General features: G+C 36.2%; 1 protein-coding gene across 3 annotated transcripts in view; it reads left to right on the top strand.

Moving 5' to 3' along the window:
- The window catches only part of necab2 (N-terminal EF-hand calcium binding protein 2), a 140,566-nt gene that overhangs the window by 95,796 nt on the left and 23,561 nt on the right, over nt 1-21,209 (top strand). The window contains exons 9-10 of one of the 3 annotated variants that reach the window (XM_036212495.1): nt 6,312-6,368; nt 7,544-7,708. The exons of 1 other annotated variant lie outside the window; for it this stretch is intronic. In XM_036212495.1, the coding sequence (XP_036068388.1) occupies nt 6,312-6,368; nt 7,544-7,693 (207 nt within the window). In that variant the 3' untranslated portion in view covers nt 7,694-7,708. Of the gene's footprint in view, nt 1-6,311; nt 6,369-7,543; nt 7,709-21,209 lie in introns of those variants that run through there. One more of the 3 variants, XM_024282704.2, reaches the window with a different exon arrangement.

Below are 21,209 nucleotides of genomic sequence, written 5' to 3'. Positions count from 1 at the left end.
ATTGATCTAATCAGAGCACCGGACGGTCCTAGCGACGTGAGAAGTGCCGGTGCTCCGACGTGAGATTTTAAGAAGTCCCGGTGCTCAACACCGGAGCGCACCGGCCCACTTAAAGCACTGGATACTTATGAAAACATTTGGATTCTTGACATTGGTGCCACCTAAAAGTGGACAATTAACAAAGTAATTTGACCATTCTCCCTATATAAGGAGTTTTTAAAAATATAGTTAATACAACTATAGGAAGCCCCATGTTATTGTTTGTCTGGGGCTCCCAAACTGCTAAATCCTTAAGTGTTCACTTTTTGTACAGTAATGAACAATAAAACAAGCCACCAAAGTGAAAAAAAGGTTTTGGAACCAGATTGTGGATGTGTTTATATCTTTTAGGAAGTTGGACTATTTGGATTTAAGTGAACAGAAATAGACTTTTTTTCCAAAAAGCCTGCTAATAATTATTAAACTGACCTGACTCCGGTCACTGTCATTTTCAAACTTGCCTCAAACAGGAAGTGTTGTTAATCCAATAGAAACCGTTGGGTCACATGACCTCAGGTTGTCCACTTCAGGTATGCACACATTCTGGTTTTGCAGTCAAGATTATCATAAGGTTATTCTTAATGATTTATCTTTTTTTTCACTTTCTGATGCACAGATATTTTTAAAAGAATAGTTTGAGGTGGTTTGAGAAAGATACATTCTCTGTTTGAAAATAAGTCTTTAAAAACCCCAAAAGACAATAAAAGCACTTTAACATAGTTCCGTTCAGAACACTGACTGAATCATTGATCCAACAGAGTTGGATTTTTATATAACTTCTGCTTTTAATGAGAGATTTTATTTCAGAGGAAGAGAGAGAAAAATAAAGCAACCATAAAATTACTCCTCCAGCAACAAGAGAGAAGCAGAAATCTAGGTCAGTCAGTTCTTCACAATAAAGCAAATTGCAGCTGAATTACAGGGAGAAAGAACCCAAAAAAAGGATTTAAAAAAAAGTTCAGGTTCTTCCTGCTTTGATCTCTGCGACGCGTTGCAGGTGCCTAGAAAAGGGAAATTACATTATCACACTGCGTCACTGTGAATCATGAATTGTTTACGGAGTGAATAATAGGCCAGCCACACGCTGAGTGATGTTTTAGTCGGGGAGATTAAAATAGAGCCTTGTGTTGGCACCGCTGCTCTGATAACACCCTGGAAATCCTGCCTTCTCCGAACCTCCCTCAAAGAGACAAATTTCTGCTTTCTCCGTTTGGTCTCGCTCTCAGATTCTCCTGCTGTCTTTGTGCTCTTTTTATTTTGCAAGCTATTATTATTTATTGCTCTCCACGGGCTGCATGCGGGAAAATGCAGTTCACTTTTGGAAAAGCAACGGCTCCGGATGACAGGCTTTGATGGGAGTATCACATTTGAATACTGATAAGCCGAAAACTAGAGTGATGCTGTGCAGAAACTCTTTCTATGCAGTTCTGCACTTAAAAGCCATGAAGCTGCAAAGTTATATGTTGTATAATAATTATGTTGGCTCTTGGTCTGTCTATTCATCCATCCAGGATTTAAAGCTGCAAAGCAGGCCCACACCACCACACTGCCTCCACCATGCTTAACTGTTGTTCTGATGTTTTATTCAAAATGACGGTAGTGTCTAATGGTAACTTTTTTTATTTCTTAGACTCCAAATAATATTTTTTTAAGGCAAAATGATTGTTTTCAATTTGTCCTACCTCTCTATACAATAACTTTAGTGCTGTCATACAAATTCATTTTTAGTGTAGTTGATTAATTGAAATATATAATTAATTAATCTGTTTTTTAACTAATCCAATAAGTGTTTTAAAAGCCTCCTTTTGGGGTATTTTTTGTTTAATATCATAATTTTGTTTTTTAATAAAGATCAGAATACAACTAAAGAATTAAGTTTTTATTTTATATATAATAGCAGACTTTGAACCTTTACTTTACACCACCAAAAGTTATTGTCTCAAAAAATTAAAAAAAAAAAAAAAAACATCCGGTCCGGTGCTCCAACTTACCACATCAAAAAAGTGTAGGAACAAGGAGCAATCCAAAAAATAACACAAAAATACATTCAGTATGTTGACATTCCTTAGAAAAGACATGAAGGATTTTATAGTTTCCTTTATTCTGTTTGGTGTATTTGATTATTTTGAAGACTGAGATGAATGAGTGAATGTAACTTTATTTATATGGCACTTTACAATGTCTATGTATACTAAAGCGCTTCACATTAAAAGAAAGTGGAAAGTTGAAAATTTGGCAAATTAAGAACAAAATCAAAAACAGCATAACATTACAAAAAACAGTCATCAATAAAATACATAAAAGATAAATAAGAATACAATAAAGCAAATAAAAGTAAATAAAATTCCACCAACTACTTAGCATTAAAAGCTGTTCTAAAAAGGTATGTTTTTAATTGACATTTATAAAAGTTAGGGTCTTATATCATGTGCAGTTTTACAGGACTGTTATTTCATAGCATGCAATGGAAAAAGCACAGTCACCTGGGTGGGCACATCAAGCAGGTATTGATTAGCAGACCTTAAAACCCTAGAATGGCTGCGGGGAGTTAAACGCTCAGTTAAGTAAACTGGGACGACACCATGAACTGCTTTTAAAACGAACAGTAAAAGTTGAACTGAATTCTAAAATGAACAGGGAGTCAGTGAAGTGAACTGAGTAACCAGAGTGATGTGTTCTTGTTTGGATGTTCCAGTTAACAGTCATGCAGCTGCATTTTGAACTAGCTGGAGACGGCCGAGTGAATGCTGGGTGACTCCAGATTACATTGAGTAGCAATAATGCATGCAGGAGGTGATCATGGCGTGGATTGCTGTTTCAAGATCACCGCGATGTAAGGAAAGTTTAGCTTTAGCTTAAAGGTGCAAGTGATAGAAGCTCATTTTTACTACATTGTCAATTTGTTTGTCAAATTTAAAACAGCTGACAAAGATAGACGTGTCACAAAATGAATGATGAAGCAGAAGAGAAAGAGAGAAGTGAATATAAGGAGGAGGAGATGAGACACGAGGATGAGAGGAACAATTTAGACTTTATTTATTTGTTACAAAAACAAGCATTAAGAGATGAACTTTTCCCTGATGATGATGCTTTGTTTCACTAATGACTTTCAGCTAGTATACTGAGCCAGGCTCTGTAGTCGTTTCCATGACAACGCTTCACAATGCATATAAAACAGTCCGCTTGTTGTGAAAAAGGATTTCAGCCCAGTTTCTGATTGACTGAACACACCTGATCCAGGTGACGGTAATGACTGTCGCAGGGTTAGCTGCAAAACAAGCAGGGCAGTAGATCATGAGGAACAGGACTGGAGACCACAAAAAAATAATGTTAGAGTAAAAATAAGATTGAGATTTTTAAAAAGTATGTTCTAATTTACCTGTAAATAATTAATTGTAATGCAATACTTTGGCATCCCTAAACAAACCTAGAATCAATAGCAAAACATGATATCAAATGAAACTAATAAAATGTGCTATTGCTAATGTTAAATGGTATTCACTGAGGAATTAAAATTAATATTTAAAATCTTGTACTTTTCTATCATGGGGAAAATTAACATAATTCCCCGCTGTTATGCCGAGCTGCTAATGGCATCAAATTATTGTCTGTTGTTCTGACTCGTGACTTTTTTACCAAAACCAGAACATTTATGAGTTTACTTCAAATACTTTGTGATTTTTGCCTTTTTGAGCACGTAAGAGAACAGTCTGTTATGGAAGGAATCCTAAAACACTGAAAGTTTAGAGAGCTAACATCAGCCGTGAAAGTTCATTTTAGATGAAATGTCACGTAAAGGCCAAACATCCAGATTTTCTATAATTACAGCATACGCCTCAAAACACTAAAATGTCCCTAATTAAGACCTGTGAGTGCCTGTCTTCAAGAGCTGCAGTGTGTTTATGATTCACCTGGGGAAATGTGTGAAGAGAAAAGTGATTTGAGATTCACTCACTGTTAAAAAGGGAACAGCAGGACATCAGGGAACTCTTATGCGCTGAAAGACCAGAAATCCACAGCTGAGACCGCACTGAGTCACCTAAAGCTCCAGTTATTCGTGCAAGGACTTCTCCGCATGCGTGCACTTTTGTGTGTGTGACTCTCCCCGCTGCGTTCGGTGAAAGTCAGTTACCCTCGGAGCGCCGCGGAGACTTTCAGACTGTTTCTCATCAGCCGCCTCGGTGCAGAAACCTTCACTGTTTCGACAGATTTCTCAAACTTTGACTCAGACAACAAGAAAGCAGGGGAAAGTGAGGATCAATGTCACGCCCCACATGAGTGTGACTTCTCTCGTCTGTTCTGCAGATTTAACCCAACTGCAGCTTCAAACCACTTTTTATCATCTCTCTGCTGCAGAAAAAGCTTTTATGGACACTTCTTCAAGTGTTTTTGAAGCCAAACATTTTGTTTCTTATTGTTTTAATATAAATAAATGTTTTCTGCATACTTTAGGAGCATTTATCTTGTTTGTAGTTGAGAAAAATAAGCACTAAACCTTTAAATGAGGAAATAAATGATCACTGAGGAGCAGCATTAGATTCCATGATAGGCAGCACAGTCTGGACTTCACCTTCAGCAGTTCTTCCAACAAACATTCTCATTCTGCTTCTTGCAGCTTTAATTATGGGTGATATAAAACCCAATCCACAATAGCAGAGATTTAAAATCCCAGTGCTGCCTGGTGATGAGGGACAAGGACGTTTCATGTATTTTTAAAAGCCTCTTAAATCTCTAATTTCCATAAAACGAAAAGTTGTTCCTTTGGGTTCAAGGTCATGGAAACAGAGTCTGAGGATTGGGAGGATGGAGTATTAGGATAGAATCATTCAGTTAGCAAACATTACTTCAAAATTCTGAATATTCGGGGAAGAGGGAAACTTAAAAGCAGGAGTTAGTACTCTGAACAAAATGTGGCTTTGAAGTTCCAGACTTAAAATATGTTCACATGGATGATTGTTTTAGAGCAAATGCAGTTTGTTTCATGTCTAATAAATTTTGTTTTTTTTTTCTTTATAGACTAGCTACAAGAAAAAGAACATTAATTCTAAGAGGGAAATCACTAGAAAGTAGTATCTCCTCATGCAAAAAGTTATTTTTTACTTAAAACAAAAATCTTATAAAATATAAAAATCTAGAAACAAGGAGTTCCTCACAAGCATTTAAAAAGGATCAAATAAGCTAACTTTTATGATTTACTTCAAATAGAATATTATTTAGCCCAATAATAAGCATTTTCCTGGTTCTAAGCAAACGACTTGTATCATTTGAGTTTTGATGTATCTAGTTGCAGTTTATTTTGATTGCAGTGACAAAAAACTTATTTAAGAAGTGAAAATTACTCATTTTAAGACAAAATGTCAACAAAATAGGAATACAATCTTAGTAAGAGTTGGCCAATCTTAATACATACTTATAAAATCTATTCTCAGAACATAGATCTAAATTTTAAATCTAAAGATGTCAATGTGACTTCTCAATGTTATGAATTAACTCTAATGAAATGCTACCATGTTTTATGAATATTTCTCGTTGTCATGCAAAATCAACTTTTTTGAGGTTTTAAGTGTATTATAATGTTCCCCAAAGCGGTATTTTGCTCCATTCACCCATCTCTAAGAATTCCTCTCCCAATTCGTTGATATGTATGAATTTGGGGGAACCGCCCCCTCCAGGAAGAGTGTGTGCTGGCAGCACCGCTTCCAGGTTAACACACATTCGCTCCGCAGAGCTAACGGTGTCTCCAGATTAAGATGATTGAGGATCTAATCTGAAAGTGTAACCCTCTTTATGCAAATGTTTACTGCACCGTATCGTGATTTGTTGCTTTAATTCCAATAATCACATTGGATCTTCATTTCTTATGACAAATGCAGCAGTTTTCATCACTCTATACATCCATTCATTTCAGTTTTAGAAGCCCTCTCTCTTTGTGTGGCGGCCATAGTGATAAAATATGAAGGGCTCAGTCATTGGGTGAGTTTACATGTGCCTAAGTAATCAAATCACCTGATTTTTATAAACAGAGTATCTTGTGGGAAAGAATAGTGTTTCACATCTTAAACACAAAAATGTCTTAATCTTTCTTTTTATACATTATCTGAAACAGATCCCCCTTTTTTAGTCCTCTCCTGCTTCTCTGTTCTCAGTGTGTCCACTAACTCCTCGTTGTGAGTGGAGACCGTGTGCTTCAGGCTGTGTTGTAGTAGTTGCTGTCATTGCTCTTGTTGATTGACACGTTGCTGCTCTTGTTGTTGTTGTGCTTCCGTTTGCAGACGGTCTGGTTTGATCTTCACCAGAGGCTAACAGATACAGATGGCACCGCCAGCGCTGTAAGTACACCAAACATTACAGGAATCAAAGCTGCTTCACAGAAGCATTGAAGCTTTTGTAATGCAGTTAAGTCAGGCTGACCTGTGGACGAACTGCACTGCAACAAATACAACTCTGTCAGTGTTTGTATTACAGATTTAAAATATTTCAGCAGAAACGTGACTTTATCTACTCTTGAGTTGTTTCTAGAATAATATATTTAAGTCCACTATCAATACATTGTGTATATTGTATTTATAAAATATAAAAAATAATTATATCACAGTCATGTCCCTATAAGAGCATCTGCTGACTTTAGGGGTGAATTATGGCACCCGTGGAAAAAGAAGTGATATTTTATTCCATTGGGATATTATTCAAAATTGTATTTCTTCAAGCTAACTTTAAATGTAATGAGTTATTCTTCTAGTTTTGTTCTTACGTACAATGGAGTATTAGAGCCATTTTACAAAGATTTTTTTTTTTATATTTTTTATTATGACTTTTAAGTCATAAATTTACTAGAAAAAAATTAACTCTTAAATACTAAGAATAAAGTCATATATTCAAAACTTTAAATATACATTTAATTTAATTTATTACTTTTTTCTCATGAATTTATATGTTCTAAAGTCGTAAATTTATGACTTTTAAAGTCGCACAATTTGTAAAAAAAAAAAAAAAAAAAATTGTTGTTAATTTGTTACTTTAAAACAGGTACATTTACGAGAAAAAAGTCATAAATAGAAAAAAAAATCAAAGTTCTGTTTATCTTAGCCATGCCTGAAAATGAGAGACGTGGAGCATTTCGTGGAGCTTTATTTTAGGATTGGTTTCAAAGACAAAGAAATTCTGAATCCTTTGGGGACTTAAAATTGAATCACTGTTAGTGTAGCCGGCTTTCTGGGGTTCGGTGTCGGTAATGTGGAGTTTCATATGTAAAATAAGGAGCTCAGAGATGGATGTTTGCAGGACCGCCACTTTATTCTGCCCTTTCAATTCACATACGCACAAGTCCTTTTTCCACCTTACGTCATGTAACTTTTTTGTGCACAAAGAAAGGGAATGAAAAGTGTTAAACATCCCCTCCTTCAGATAGAACGTCCCGTTTCAACACAAGAAAACAAAGAGGAATGAGAATAGTCTGTTACATTAACATTAAATACTATAACTGCTGGAAACTGGGCCTCTTCAGATGGAAAAACCACACACAGTTGGAGGAGATCTTGTCTTTGGTGGAAGCAGAAATGACTGGATGTGGACAGCTGCAGGGATGTTGACGGCTTCATCAACAGACTCTACAGAGATTCTGCAAGCCACTCATCAAGGATTAAAACAGGAATAAACTGAATCAAACAAAGAACTTCCAAACATTTGTGATGTTTTAAACATTCAGCTTACCTGTTGAAATCAAAGACGCTTAGACCGAGTGGAGTTTAGTCGATCGGCTGCTGCATATAAAACACACTTGCTGGACTGTATGCTCACTTCAACTTTACTCTTCTAAATTTACAACATTAAATCTCGAAAATGTATAAATTCGCTTTATTTTGGGTGGCCCTAATACTCCGTCATACTTTTGAGATTGTTGTTGTGTTCATATTTAAAAGAAGTTACAGAAAGTTTGCTTTAGATTTGATTAAGAAGAATGATTGCAGTTATATGACTGATGTGACAGTTTAAGTTTTAATTGGAAATCACCATCATGAATTATTAATTTTTGATTATATCATACATTTTAAATTACTCTATTTGAGCTATAAATATTTAATTTTTTGAATATGTTTTAACATTTTTTTATATTTATCCTTAAAATCTAATAAAGTTTTCTAGATAAAAGAGCTAAAATATCACTAATGAATTATGTATTTATTCCAGACAACGTGCACATGCAGTCTTATGAATAAAATTGTAATGACAAGTATTGTCTGGAATTGTAAATATTGTTTAATTAGTTCCCCAGTGTTGCCATGGCAGCTGTCCTTACAAACAGCATCTGTTCTTTCCTGTGCATAAATGTAGAAGTGGCATGTCATCATAATGAATGAAATCTGGGAAATAATTAACAATTATTGAAGCAAAACTGTATTTATTTACACCTTAAAAAGGAAAGTATTTACCTTTCTTTAAATATTTGCTAAAAAAAAAATGAAGCTGCAAGCTGATAAATCAGCTTTTGCTTCCACTTGTTTGGATTGCACTTCATCATTTAAGCTGCTGATTAGCATAGTGTGACACCAGCAAAAATATTTTACAGGCAGAGATAAAATCTCCAGAGGTAAAACTGAGCTAAATGAATGTGAAGTTCATTTCTAAATAGGGTTAATTCACAACATGATGAGTTTAAATTCACACTTTTAGACAACTTACATCCAAAGTTTGTAAAACACATTAACATATTCTTTGAAAAGACACCAAACTTTATTGAACAGGAGAGGAAAAAAACACATAAAGAAGTCTGCTGGGTCTTCTTCCACCTTTTATTCACCTGGGGCCAATTACCTGCAGCGCCAGGACAGGAAAATACAGTAATGGTGAAGCGGACGGAAAAGGAGAGCAAACCCCACAAGAATCTGATGCCCTTTAGCAGAGGCGTTCAGTAAAACCTGGAAGACGGCCAGTTAAAATAGAGATGCAGAAAACTGTCTGAATATTTAGTCATATATATTGAATTTATACATAAATAAATGGCCCAGAATCAACATCTGCATGAATATCACTGCTACTAAATTCAGTTTAACAAAAGAAGTGATCCTGTGCAGAACAGCTTTATCATTTACCCTGAAGAACGACTAACAAGTGATTCCCGCATGACTTGATGAACACTACATCACTTCTTGTGTTAACAAAAACCCAGGCGTCTTTGAGGGGAAAGCCCTGAGGCTGTTCCTGGGCTGTTCCCTCTCCAACCAGTCGAATCAGGTTCTGTAAATATACATTCTGTGTGATATTATTTGAGGTTCGCGTTGGTTTTTTGTTTGTTCAAAAACAACATTTCACACTTTTATTTTTGTTGTGCAAAATTCTAATAATTGCTATACTAATAAAATACAAATACAATAATACTAATAAAAATACAAATAATGGGAAAAATAATAAGGTTTCTTTATCTCTCATTTTTTAAGTAACTTGTCTCGTTCTCAAACTTTAGTTTATTAGTGGAGCTGGTCATTGAAATAATTGTGCATTTTATGGTACAAGCACCAGATTTGGCATAAATGTAACTTGGAATCCCTTCTTTCAGAAAACCTTGTTTGCCCTAAGATTTAAAAAATAAATATACGTATAATGTACATATAATAGTACATTATCAGTTACCCCTCAAGGTAAAAAAAAAAAAAAACACATATGCTTTAACAGCTTGTGTTTTTGAGACTTGGGCAAATAAACATCTTATATTTGTGTTACAATTGAGTTAATGGCTGCCATCTCTAAAAATGACCTCTATTTTGGACTTTTCTCGTGCATTTCTGAAAAAAAAAGGAACCTAAGATACATCCACGCCAAATTTGGTGCTTGTCCCACCAAATGTAAGATTTGTTCTAGGGAGTTTTCAGACTGTATACTTTTGGTTTTCTTAATAGGAACTAGAGTTCGTTCCCCCAATAATCTGGAACACATTTTTTTATCTGAAAACCCCAAAGCGACCCTGATCCAGGACCAGGAGCCGCTCTTAAACACATCTCTCGAGGTAGTCTCAGTTCATTTTCAATCATCTTTTCTCAGTCTTAATAGACTCTGAGCTCAGAGTGGAACAACCGAACCAAAACTGCCACCATAGAAATGGGAAAGCTCACTAATTCTCTACTAATTTTGGCTTGTTTGTTTACCTTCTTTTTTTCTGTGGCTATGTAGCCCTGTCTTGGTATCTCTATTGTCTCCTGACGTGTATCATGCCTTTATCTGCAGTGTTTAGTTGCTATGTTTAATGCAAAGAGCTGCTTGGCTTAGTCGTGTTACGTGTGTTGGTTCAATTTACACTAATACTAAACAAACACCCTAAACACGGAAAGCTGTTCTGGTTGTAATGGAAGTACATCATCAGGCTTTCTGTGTTTGCAATAGGTCCAGGTCCAAATAGCTCAGCTTCTGTGCTTCTGGGTTTAGAACTGGACCACACCCCTGTTGTTAATGCCACGATCCAGGGTGCACCTCTATTAAATTAAATTTGTGCAGCCTTTTGATATGGCGGGGCTTATTGAATGTCACTAATAAATGCTGAAACGGTTCGCAATAGATTTATCGGAAATCCTCCCCAAGACCCTAATAACAATGCATTGGGTCTGTATATTCTTTAGTTTGTGTGCAAGGGGCCGATGTAATAATCACATATTGGACTTTTGCCCACAGCAGCTGAGCCATTTCTGCTCTCCATCAGCTGCTGGAAAGCAGGAGAGGCACAATAATTTGTCCTGTTGTCATGGCTGCAGATACGAAGCGTGTTTGTATTGTTTGGCATGTTCTCTATTATTGGATAGCAGAGAGTAAAATGAAGGCAAAGACGGAGCAAAATGACATGCAGCAGAGATTCAACTCACCAGGACTCGTAGCAGAGACGGATGTTTCAGCCTTTCTGGAAGGAAAAGCTTAAATCTTCATGCGTCACGAAAATCCACATTTTTTTGATTCATGAAATATGAAATACTTAAAAGGTTTGACAGGTACAAACCTAAGAAAAAGAGTAAACTTAATATTAAAAAATAATCAAAGTTTTATTAAATCTTTCTGAGCTTTTCCCAAGAAAGATTTTGCAGTCGTTTTAAATATTAAAAGAATCAAAAATGCATTTCTGTGGGAGCTCTGGATCGATTGTCTGAGCAAAAATTACATGTATTATATATGAAATAAGTCTTTTCACTTTTTAACTCAATTAGTCTTTCAAAAAAAAAAGTTTGTTTTTAATGTTAACTGCGTTGTTCAATAAAAAAGTGACCAAATGATTGCTGAAAAACAGAACAAGAAAAATGTTTAAAAAAATAAATAAATAAAGGTGAAAATCCTTAGGAAGACAAACTGGAAGTTGTTAAAGAGTAACCAAACAGGACAGTTGGAGGGTGACTCCACTCTCGGCCCTCTGGCCCGGAGTGGCGAGGTCTGGGCGGTATCCGCATTAAAGAACGCAGCAACCGAGACTTATTATTGAGACGGAGCTGGTCACAACGCACCTTAAATTCATTCATCGGGGGGCAGCAACGCTGGGCTGGGGGCTTCTGTTCTACAAGTGGATCCCACCCAGGCTCTATCATAAGGACTCGGGCACCGGCGCGAGAGCGGGCAGACGGTTTTCCGTACGCCAGATTTAACTGTCCGCCTGCCAGAGGGACGGGGACTTGGTGCTGGGCTCCTCCCTCTTTGATTCTGAAGGAACCCTGATTAGTTTCTTTTCCTCTGCTTAGTAATCTGCTTATAAGCAAGTTGTCTGGTCTGATCTGATGTCGAACATGCATACAAATACCATAGTCGTCCTCCCTAAAACAAAATAATTGGTGGTCGGGCCAGAAGACATGGAAATAGTGAAGTCTAAACAAAGTTACCTTTTTTTCTTTATTCAGCTTCCTCTTTTTGGCTGTTAATGTCATTCAATTATTTCACTGCCTTTATGTAGTACATAACATTTTAAGTTTGCTTTAATTCTTTGTTAAAAGTCAGAAGACGGATCAGAATTGTTTGATCTATTCTTTTTTTTTTTTATCATTAACTGCCATTTTAATAAATGGTTTCTAACTCCATCCCTCTCCGACACATTCACCGCTCAGACGTCTTGACTAAATTTAAATTCTGCATCAGATTTGAATGCTGTGAACATGATCATTAAAACTGGCCCTTACAATGACCTGCTCAGCACTGATTACAGAAAAATGCCTCATCAAACGGACTCTTTGTGTTCTTTCCTGTAATTTGCATCCAATCCTGAAAGGGACATAAGCTCCCCTGATTAAGCCCAAACCGTGCCTGCAGGCTTGTGCATTTTTGACCAAAAATATTAAATAAAAAACAACCTGAAGCTTTATCATTCATTGCACCTTCAATAAGAAAAACTTTGTCTTAATTTCTCAATTTCTAACCCTCACCTTTGTAGCCTCTGGCTGGGTAAAGCATCACCTTTTGCACCTTCCTCTTCTCGCTAACACCTAAGCTTTGCTCCTAAACACAGATTTCTTCTAACAAGTTCATGCTCTGCTTCACCTTAACGTAATTTCATCCCCCCTCTAATGGTGGTGTGTCCTCCTGACCTTCTATTTCCGCCTGAAGATGGTCTCAAATGTGATTGCCCATCATCTCATCTGCCTTTTTGCTCTACAATGAAGGCAATCATCCCTCCCCTCTGCACCAAGCAGCATCTGTGAATCGCTTCGCCACATGGGATCATGATAAGATCATACACTGCATGCAGGATGCAGCAATCCCTTTACGCTCTGGAGGAGGAGGTGGAGCTGCACAAGCATTAGTGATGGATACTTGTGAGCAGCTGACGATGAAAAGTCATTAAATACTCTCCAACACGTCTGCCAATCTCTGAAGGAGGAGTTGGGAAAAAGGGGTTCAGTGGAAACTTGAAAGATGAAAAAGAGAGGGTTGATTAATGGATAAGAGTGGCAAATTTACATCTATAAAAAAGATACACAAATAGAAAAAACACAAGCTGAGCATGGTTGTGTTTTATAGACCAGTTTTATAGTTTTTACTATAACCGGAAATGTTGCACCGAGCAGTCCTGTGAAACTCTGCAAACAATCATGAATTTGTGTTACCAATCGTGTCCAGAAAAAATAAGGACTGATGTTGTTTGCTTGTATTTTAAGTGCATTCAAGGCTACATGTTGTTGTTGGTCGCACATATTAACTTAACCCTAACCTTTCCTCTGAGTTTGTATTTAGACAATTATTTGCGAAAAGTCACTTAGAAAATGAATAATAAAAGCACGCCCAGAAGATCATCTCGCTACATGCTAACTGCTGCCATGTTGGTTTACAATACTGGTATAGCCAGATACCCTTTTCAGGATTTTGTACACAGTTCAATTCGAATCCAATCTTTGATCAGATAAGACATTCTGCACATGCACACGCAGCTTTTGAGTCCAGCTAAAATCCCTGAGAACCCATCAGGATGGGATGACCGATAAAGCTAGGTGTCATCTGCATAGTGAATGAGCCAGCCACAGTATTTGTTTAACTGCCACATTGAATATTGATCCTCAGGAGATGATATGAGGCAATAAAGTTTATCTGTGCTGTTGTATTTAAAAAACATTTTATGATTTAGGTTATGAGAAGGTCCAAACAGGTCTGAGAGCAGACATCAGTGTTGAGTTTTCCTGTCAGAGGTAGCCCTCTGCTTCTGTTCTGTGACTACACAAGAATAAGAGCAGCTCAGTTTAAGAAAGACCGTAGTAGGTTGGGGGGGGTAAACTTGCCAGAAGGGTGCAGAAAATCTCCCAGAGACGGGAGAAGCATTTATCATGGGATGATTGCTGATACAGAGAGTCCATAAATGAACTGAAAAGAATCGGATGGTCTCAGATGGAGATGACCTTTGGGGCTGCTGCAGGTCAGGAGTTTAGATATTTTAGTCTCTTTAAGTGGAGCAAATATGGGGGGGGTTGGAGATCTTCCAAAATTCAATAACGCTGCGTTTTTTGAAAATTGTGTTTTTGTTGTTCTTCTGGCATTTTTCTGATGATGGAGGACATAGTGTAGATTATTAAAACAGATTAAAATCAGGGACAGATGGAAATGCTGCTTGAAAGAGTTTATTTGTGTTGCAGAAAATGCGTTGGGTTGGTCACAAGCTCCCTGCTCTGCTCCGCAACCAAATACTAAAAGGCAAAGTTTTTTCAGAATTTTTGTCATTCTGCAAAAATCGTCCTGGAAAAAACGCTTTTTTTACAATTTCATTTTATCTCAAAATTATAACTAATAATTAAAAGACCACTGGGAACACTTCTGAGATAAATCAAAAAATGATCAGAGTGGGTCTTAGAGGATTGTTTATTCTTCTGATCTGGGATGACAAACTTTATTAAGATATTTGTTTTTTTTAAGTTTACAACTTCTTTTGAAAGAATAAACTCCTTTGTTTTTTTTTTTGTTTTTACATTTACCTTTTAATTAAAGTACTTCATCACATTTCTCTTATGTAATCTTGGCTCCAATGTTGAGTAAAGTTCACCTTTGTTGTCTCATTTCAAATGTGCCTTGTTTAGTAAATAGTGCGTAAAATGTTAGGGAAAGATTATTTACATTTGTTTTGATCCACAGAAACAGCATTGATGCAAGTTTGTCCAAGTGATTGAGACGTTTCTGATTTTTTTTCTTGTTGTAACCATCATAATTATTTGTGTCCAGTAATTCTTTTTGGCACTTTTACTGTAAAAAGGCTTAAAAAACTGAAAGGAAAGTGTGGAAAAATTTCCAGAGGAACAGGCAGAAAACTGGAATAAAAGAAGTGTAAAGGTTATAAATTAGGATCAGCAGGAAAAGCTGAGTCACGGTGTGATTAATAAATGAACAAATGACCTAAATACATAATGCATGCCTGGTAAGATGTGAATAAATGAATCAAACACTGGCCTGGAGAGAAAGTTCAGTCTAGAGGTGCATTCAGGACACCTTTATGAAAAATAGATTGAGGAGTTATAAATGTGGATGTTGCAACATGAACGAGTAATATTCCCCATCAGTCCTGACTGGGGCTAAATCGGACTCTGCTGACTGACAATTTCTGGATTTAAAAAAAAAAAGATTCAGGTTTATATAAGTGGCACTTTTTAAATAAATTAGTGCAACACAAATTTAAGACCTTAATCATTTTAAAAGAGGAAGTTATTAAATCAAAAATGCTGACTAGAAGGAATACACAGTTTTTACTGTGGGGCAAAACAGTATTTAGCTGTTACAGATCCTGTAAGTTATCCCACACACAACATTGTTATAGATGCAAATCCTGCACAGCTCCCGAGGTCTCCCTGCTCCAAGTCCCACTCCAACTATATTTTTTTCTATCATAAAATCGTTCCCAGTGATCTTTTAATTATGATTACAAAGTTTTTAGCCAAAATCAAAAAGCCTTTGTTGTTTTTTAAGACATTTAATTTGCTCTTGATTTAAATTAAACAATACTCATAAATTTGGTTTTAATTGTATATAGTACCTAAATAAAAGTTTATGTACTATGAGAAAAAATCTACAGGAACATGTTAAAAACACAAAAAAATATGATTTTCATTGGAGTCGGTCTGTAAGCCAGAACAAGTCTAGGCCTGTCTTAAGTTCTCCTGAGGCCATCTGGATGATCCAGAGGAGGATTGGGAGAAGGTCATGAGGTCAGATGAGTGCAAAACGTTTTGATGTAAGATCTACACATCGTGTCTGGAGGTGGAGTTTCCCAAAATTACCATACTCACTATGAAGCATGGGGGTGGAAGCATACTTTGGTGCTGCTTTTCAGCAAAAGGGACAGAACACCTTTTCCATATTAAGGAAAGGATGAATGGAGAGATTTTGGTCAAAAAGCGTCTTTCTATCAGTGAGTATTGAGGAGGAAACAGTGCTGAATCTTGCATGACAATGATCCCAAACACATTGGCTGGGTAACAAAGAAGTGGCTATGTAAAGAGCCTTTCAAGGTACTTTGATAAAAGAGAACCTTCAACAACTTGAAAATTTTTGTTGTTTTTCTAGATGTAAATATATTAATATGTGAGGAAATTTTACGTTTTTTTCACAGCTGACTGTATTCTGTGTCCTGATTGGCTGTTGACCCTATCAGTGTTCTCCATATCATGTCTCCTATCCAGAATGTGTTCAGTTAACAGATTTACATAAGTCTTTGAGTGCTATCAGATCTTTCTTTTGATTAGGTGCAGAGGTAGAGCGGTCAACCTCTGATCAGAAGATTGTGAGTTTGGTTTCCACCTTGTGTGTCGAAGTGTCTTTGGGTGAGACACTGACCCCCACATTGGTCCTGGTGGTTATAGATTGGCGCCAGTGTTCTTCAGGGGAGCTGCCATCAGTGTGTGTGGGTAAATGGGACTGACTGAAGTGCTTCTAAGAAGGTAGTAAAGCACATACACCGTTAGCCATTCTATAACACTTTCTTTTTTAAATTAAGCTTTGATCTTTGAGAGTTTAACAAGAGAGAAATGTGTGAAAGTCTTCATGTCTGTCAGAGAAAAGTCTATAAATTGTGAGAAGTTTCACAGCCTTAAAATATCTACTATAATTGTAAAAATAAAGATGACTGCTTTTGGGTTTTGTCTACCGCAGGTTATTTGTAGAATGCTACTCCCACAATTAAAAAAGGAACCACTATATAGTCATAGTGTTCATATTTACATTCCTTTTTTAATTGGGATACTTTAGGTCCTTCATGCAGCTTTAGAGCTTTAAAAATGACATTGTTGAAGGTTCTCTTTCATCCATGTTGAAGTTGAGTCATTGCATCTTGACTTAAAATGTTCTTATTTGCCACTCATCCAAGTGGCTTCTTTAGACTGATGGAAATGAACAAAGGTGTGGTCCAGGTTTTTGTTTGAAGAGAAATGTTTTATTGTGCATTTCAAAAAATGTAAGATACATTTTAACAATTTAATTTGTATCATAATTTGTCGTTTACGATACAACTCATAATCGATATTCGTTCATTTTGAACGATCTGATTCACCGACATTAAATCAATCCAGGAAACCTTTCGCCAAAACCTGCCCCAATGAGACGCCTGAACTGTGCAGGTGAAGTTTTTCCAGATTCCTTGTTTTTCTTGTAAGATAATCAGGTGTAAATTAAATATGTTTACAAACAAGCAAGTAAACAAGAATTAATGACAAATCCATTCACACTTCAGTTTCCTACAGTTCACAGTTGTTTTTCCACATCATAATAATATTACAAACAGAACATTATACCTCACGTCTTTGCTAAATTCAGAGCTTCCTTTCTTTCTGCCATTGTGAGTGTTTGTCCGCTATTTTTACTTTGTAGTCAAATAAACCCACCATGTATCAATCCAAGTCGTATCTTTCAATATTGATTATAATCAACTTATTTTATTTTGAAAGGTTTTTAGTATATAGTGTAAAGGTCAATTTGATTAACAGCTTTCCTAAGACGGATAAATCTGGTGGGATCATAGGAATATAAATCAATCGATTATTCGTTATTAATCGTGGATCATAGAAGACCAGCTGATCACCTGAAACGCTCTGGCTCTGATGATTTCTAGAGTTTGAATCTGGAACCTTCTCCAGCCTGGCTTTATAAATGGTGCCACTTGTTCTCTGAATGGTTTCAATCCCCTGGTGGCTGTTTGGAGTCCTGGCACTGGAGATTTTCTCAGTAAATTCAATAACCCACATGCATTAATCAATCTCAACCCACACTGCAGGCCTCCCTCCCTCCTCCTGTCTGCGCCGCAACACAATTTAGTCCACTCAGCCTGCGAAGCTGACAGCTTGCTCACTGTATCTGTTACTCTGCGCGTGTCTGTGCAGCCTTGTCCATCTTTCACCTCCATAAATTCTGACGAGGCCTTTATTGCCTCTCTTCTCTCTCTGACTGCCTTCATTGACTGTTTTGTTGCAGGCTTTTTAACCAAAACAAAAAAAGTCCCCACTTAACTGTCTGAAAAGCCTTGAAAGGGCTCGTTATTTTCCTGTTTTCCTTCCTCTCTGCAACAATAACAGGATTTTTAATCCATTTTTAATTAACGATCATCAAAGTAAAGCTTCAGTTTGCTGCTGAACAGCGACTCAGGATGCGCAGAGAAGAGAGAATTAAGCCAACAAAATGAAAGAATTCCCCAGAGAAGAGCCTCAGCACGGTGCAGAAGGTTTTTAGAAATTCAGGAACACAACAAGACTGATTTAATTTACCTGTATTGATCCTTCACAGGTGCATCAATGCAGGTCATATCGCGGTTCAAAATGTTTTTGTTCAGTCAAAGAAGTTTCCTGCTATACGCCTCCCTTCTGCAGGTTTTTTTACTCAGTCTCTGGTAACAAGCACATTCTTCCTGCGTTTATCAAAGTGGTCTCGTTTCAAAGCTGATTACTAACAAAATGATTTGGAAAGTGGAAATGATTGAGAGGAAAACTCGTTTTTCCATTATGTTTAGTAGAATCGTCTCCTCTCCTTCAGGTATCCGTCTCCCTCAAACCAAATGTGTTCCTGCCCACATGGATAAGCACAGTTACACTCAGAAAACTCCTCTGTTAACCTGGAAAATAAAGAAACCGCTCCAAGTCGTTGACTTGTTTATGACAAAACAATTAGGACATAAAAAAAAGGATAATAATTTAGGAGTAATTATATTTTGATTGTGCACATTATTAAATGTTGACTGCATGTCCTGAGAGCCAGTATTTCAATCACAGCACATATTACTGAGCTCCAAATAAATATTTGGTTTTCCAATTATAGCAATTAAACAAAAAAAGAGAATCCTACATGGAGCAGTTTACTGTACTGATGTAAAATATGTATCTAATATTGGAAATCTCTCTTCAATTAAAGCTGCAGGCAGTGCTGAATAGCCTCAATGAAAGCCCATAATCCCCCCCCCCCATATCATTATTGCCACTGTTCAGCAGATGTGGATAAATATTGTCTTAGTCCCTGCATGACTGCAAAGATGCATTATTACAAACTGAGGAGGTGAGTCTACAGCAGACGCACCAAAACGCTGCCATCTTTGTTGGTTTTTCATTAATTATTTTACAGCAAATATTGACAATTGATTTCAAATTCAGCTCTCTTTAAGATCCAATGAAACTATAGACAGTAAAAAAAAATATTTCTTAAACAAAATTCATTTACTTATGTTTAGTCCATAGAAACTAGGGCTGGGCAATAAATCGATTTTATCGACAAATTCAAATTTGTTCTTTAGCGAGATTTGTTTTGGGGAAAATCTGAATTTTATTTTTTACAGCTTTCCTGGGCTTCCGTTGTTCAGAATAAATCAGCCCGTCACAGACGTGAAAATGGCAGCGAGCGAAGAAGAGTTCATTCCTAAAACAGGAAGGGTTTCTGTCACTGTACAGCTCTTTGAGTTCCTATGGACATTTGAGTAAATAAAGTTTATTATTATTATTGAAACCAGTTCAGTTCTGTGACTTGAGCAACAAATCACATCCTGCATAATAAACTGTTGAAAGGCTGTTTCTGCCTAAAGTGGGACAGATTTATTTCAACACCTGAAACAGAGGAACTCTAGAGAGAGTGAGAAGAGCTTCTCTTTACAAGATACTAAAGCTAGCAGCAGCTCATAAACAGCTGTGGAATAGTTTTACAGTTTTACAGCTTGTATTTAGTTACACTTTATGTTCAGGCCAACTTTTAAAGGAGATATAAAATAGTATTTTTATACATTCTTTCATTTTTTTATTTTGGTTGAATAAAGTAAAAGGAAGCAGGAAAAAAATGATAAAAATCAGAAATTAAACTTGATATGAAAAACTTAGTGATTTCATTGTTTGGCCATATTGCAGAGCTCTTTTTTCCATGATACAGTTAATCTACAGTTATGGTAATTTATCCGTTTTTTTATCGTTACAGTAATTTTTACTATTTTGTTTGAAAAAAATGTTTTTTACTAACAATTTGTTTTATTGGATCACTTTAAAGACACTTAAGGGTTTCCTTTGAGGTTGATAATTAAAAATATATATTAATAAAAAGTCTAATTACTCAATTGAAAGTAGAAGCAATTTAATCATTCCATCTTAAAAACAGCTTTAATTCTTCATGTCTTTGTTTGGAGTTGATTTTTCATGCGTCCCGGTCAGAATGAATTCACATTAGCCTGATGTATAAGCAGGTTGTGCTTTGTTTCATAAAGTTTTTGAAGGTGAGTTGTTTTTGGATTAAACAAAAAAAAACCTTTTGGATATAAATATCATAAAGAAAGCAGCTCCAAGTTTATAAAAGGAAGATGATGAATGTTTGCTGTTTGCTCTGCAGGTGTGGTTCTCTCTGCCTTAAAACAGTCATGTGTATAAAGAGATTTGCTGTTTCATTGGTAAACGTATAAATGAGTGCGTCTGCAGCACATGATCAAATTTCAGTTTGTTTACTGCAGCCGTTCCGCCTGCTTTCATTTGTCTCTTTTTAACAGCAGCTGAAGTCTGAGCTGGAATTTGAAGACAGGATAACATCTGTGGTGTTCGCTCTGCAGCCGCAGCCTGGCTCCATTAGGAGGGCTGTTATCATCTCCGTTTCCATTTTTAAAGCTCAGATTATCTTCTTGGTTATGAGGTAGATCTGAAAAAGCTGCTGTTTTCTGTTTGTTCCTTTTTAAACTTTTCTCAGAAACCCATAAAAAAAAATGCACCTGAAGACAAAGCTCATTTTTCTTTAGTAATGAAGCAAGTCGTGGAAATAAAACTGTAACTCAGGGTCACCAGAACTGTAGTTTTACCAAAAAAAAAAAAAAAAAACCTGCTTTACTTTTTTGTTCTTTTTAATGGATCAAGAAGCAATTATCTGTTAGTCTTTCAAAGAACAGGCATGTTAGTTTTCTACCTATTTTATGTTTTAGTTCTGTTGATTAGTAAAAAAAATCACTGCTACTTTTATTTGAGTATTAACGTTTTTTTTTTTTACTTCTTTTTATTCTTTTTTAACTTCAAATTGAATTAAAATTCATTTATTTCATTTTCATAGCACAAAACAACAAATGACTTGATATTCTTGACTTTGGTGAAAATAAAAGGGAACAGAAAGAGGAAAACTTCTGATCTCTGCCCTATTTAACAAAACTAACCAAACTATCTTAACCAAATATCTCTTTGTAATACAAAAAAATAAAACATTAATTGTTGGCAAAAGCAACCAAAGCTGACCGAAAAAAACAAAAGCAA

This window comes from Oryzias melastigma, linkage group LG6 (genome assembly GCF_002922805.2).
Source record: "Oryzias melastigma strain HK-1 linkage group LG6, ASM292280v2, whole genome shotgun sequence".
NCBI classification, from domain to species: Eukaryota; Metazoa; Chordata; class Actinopteri; order Beloniformes; family Adrianichthyidae; genus Oryzias; species Oryzias melastigma.
This window is presented reverse-complemented; position numbering and strand designations above follow the sequence as displayed.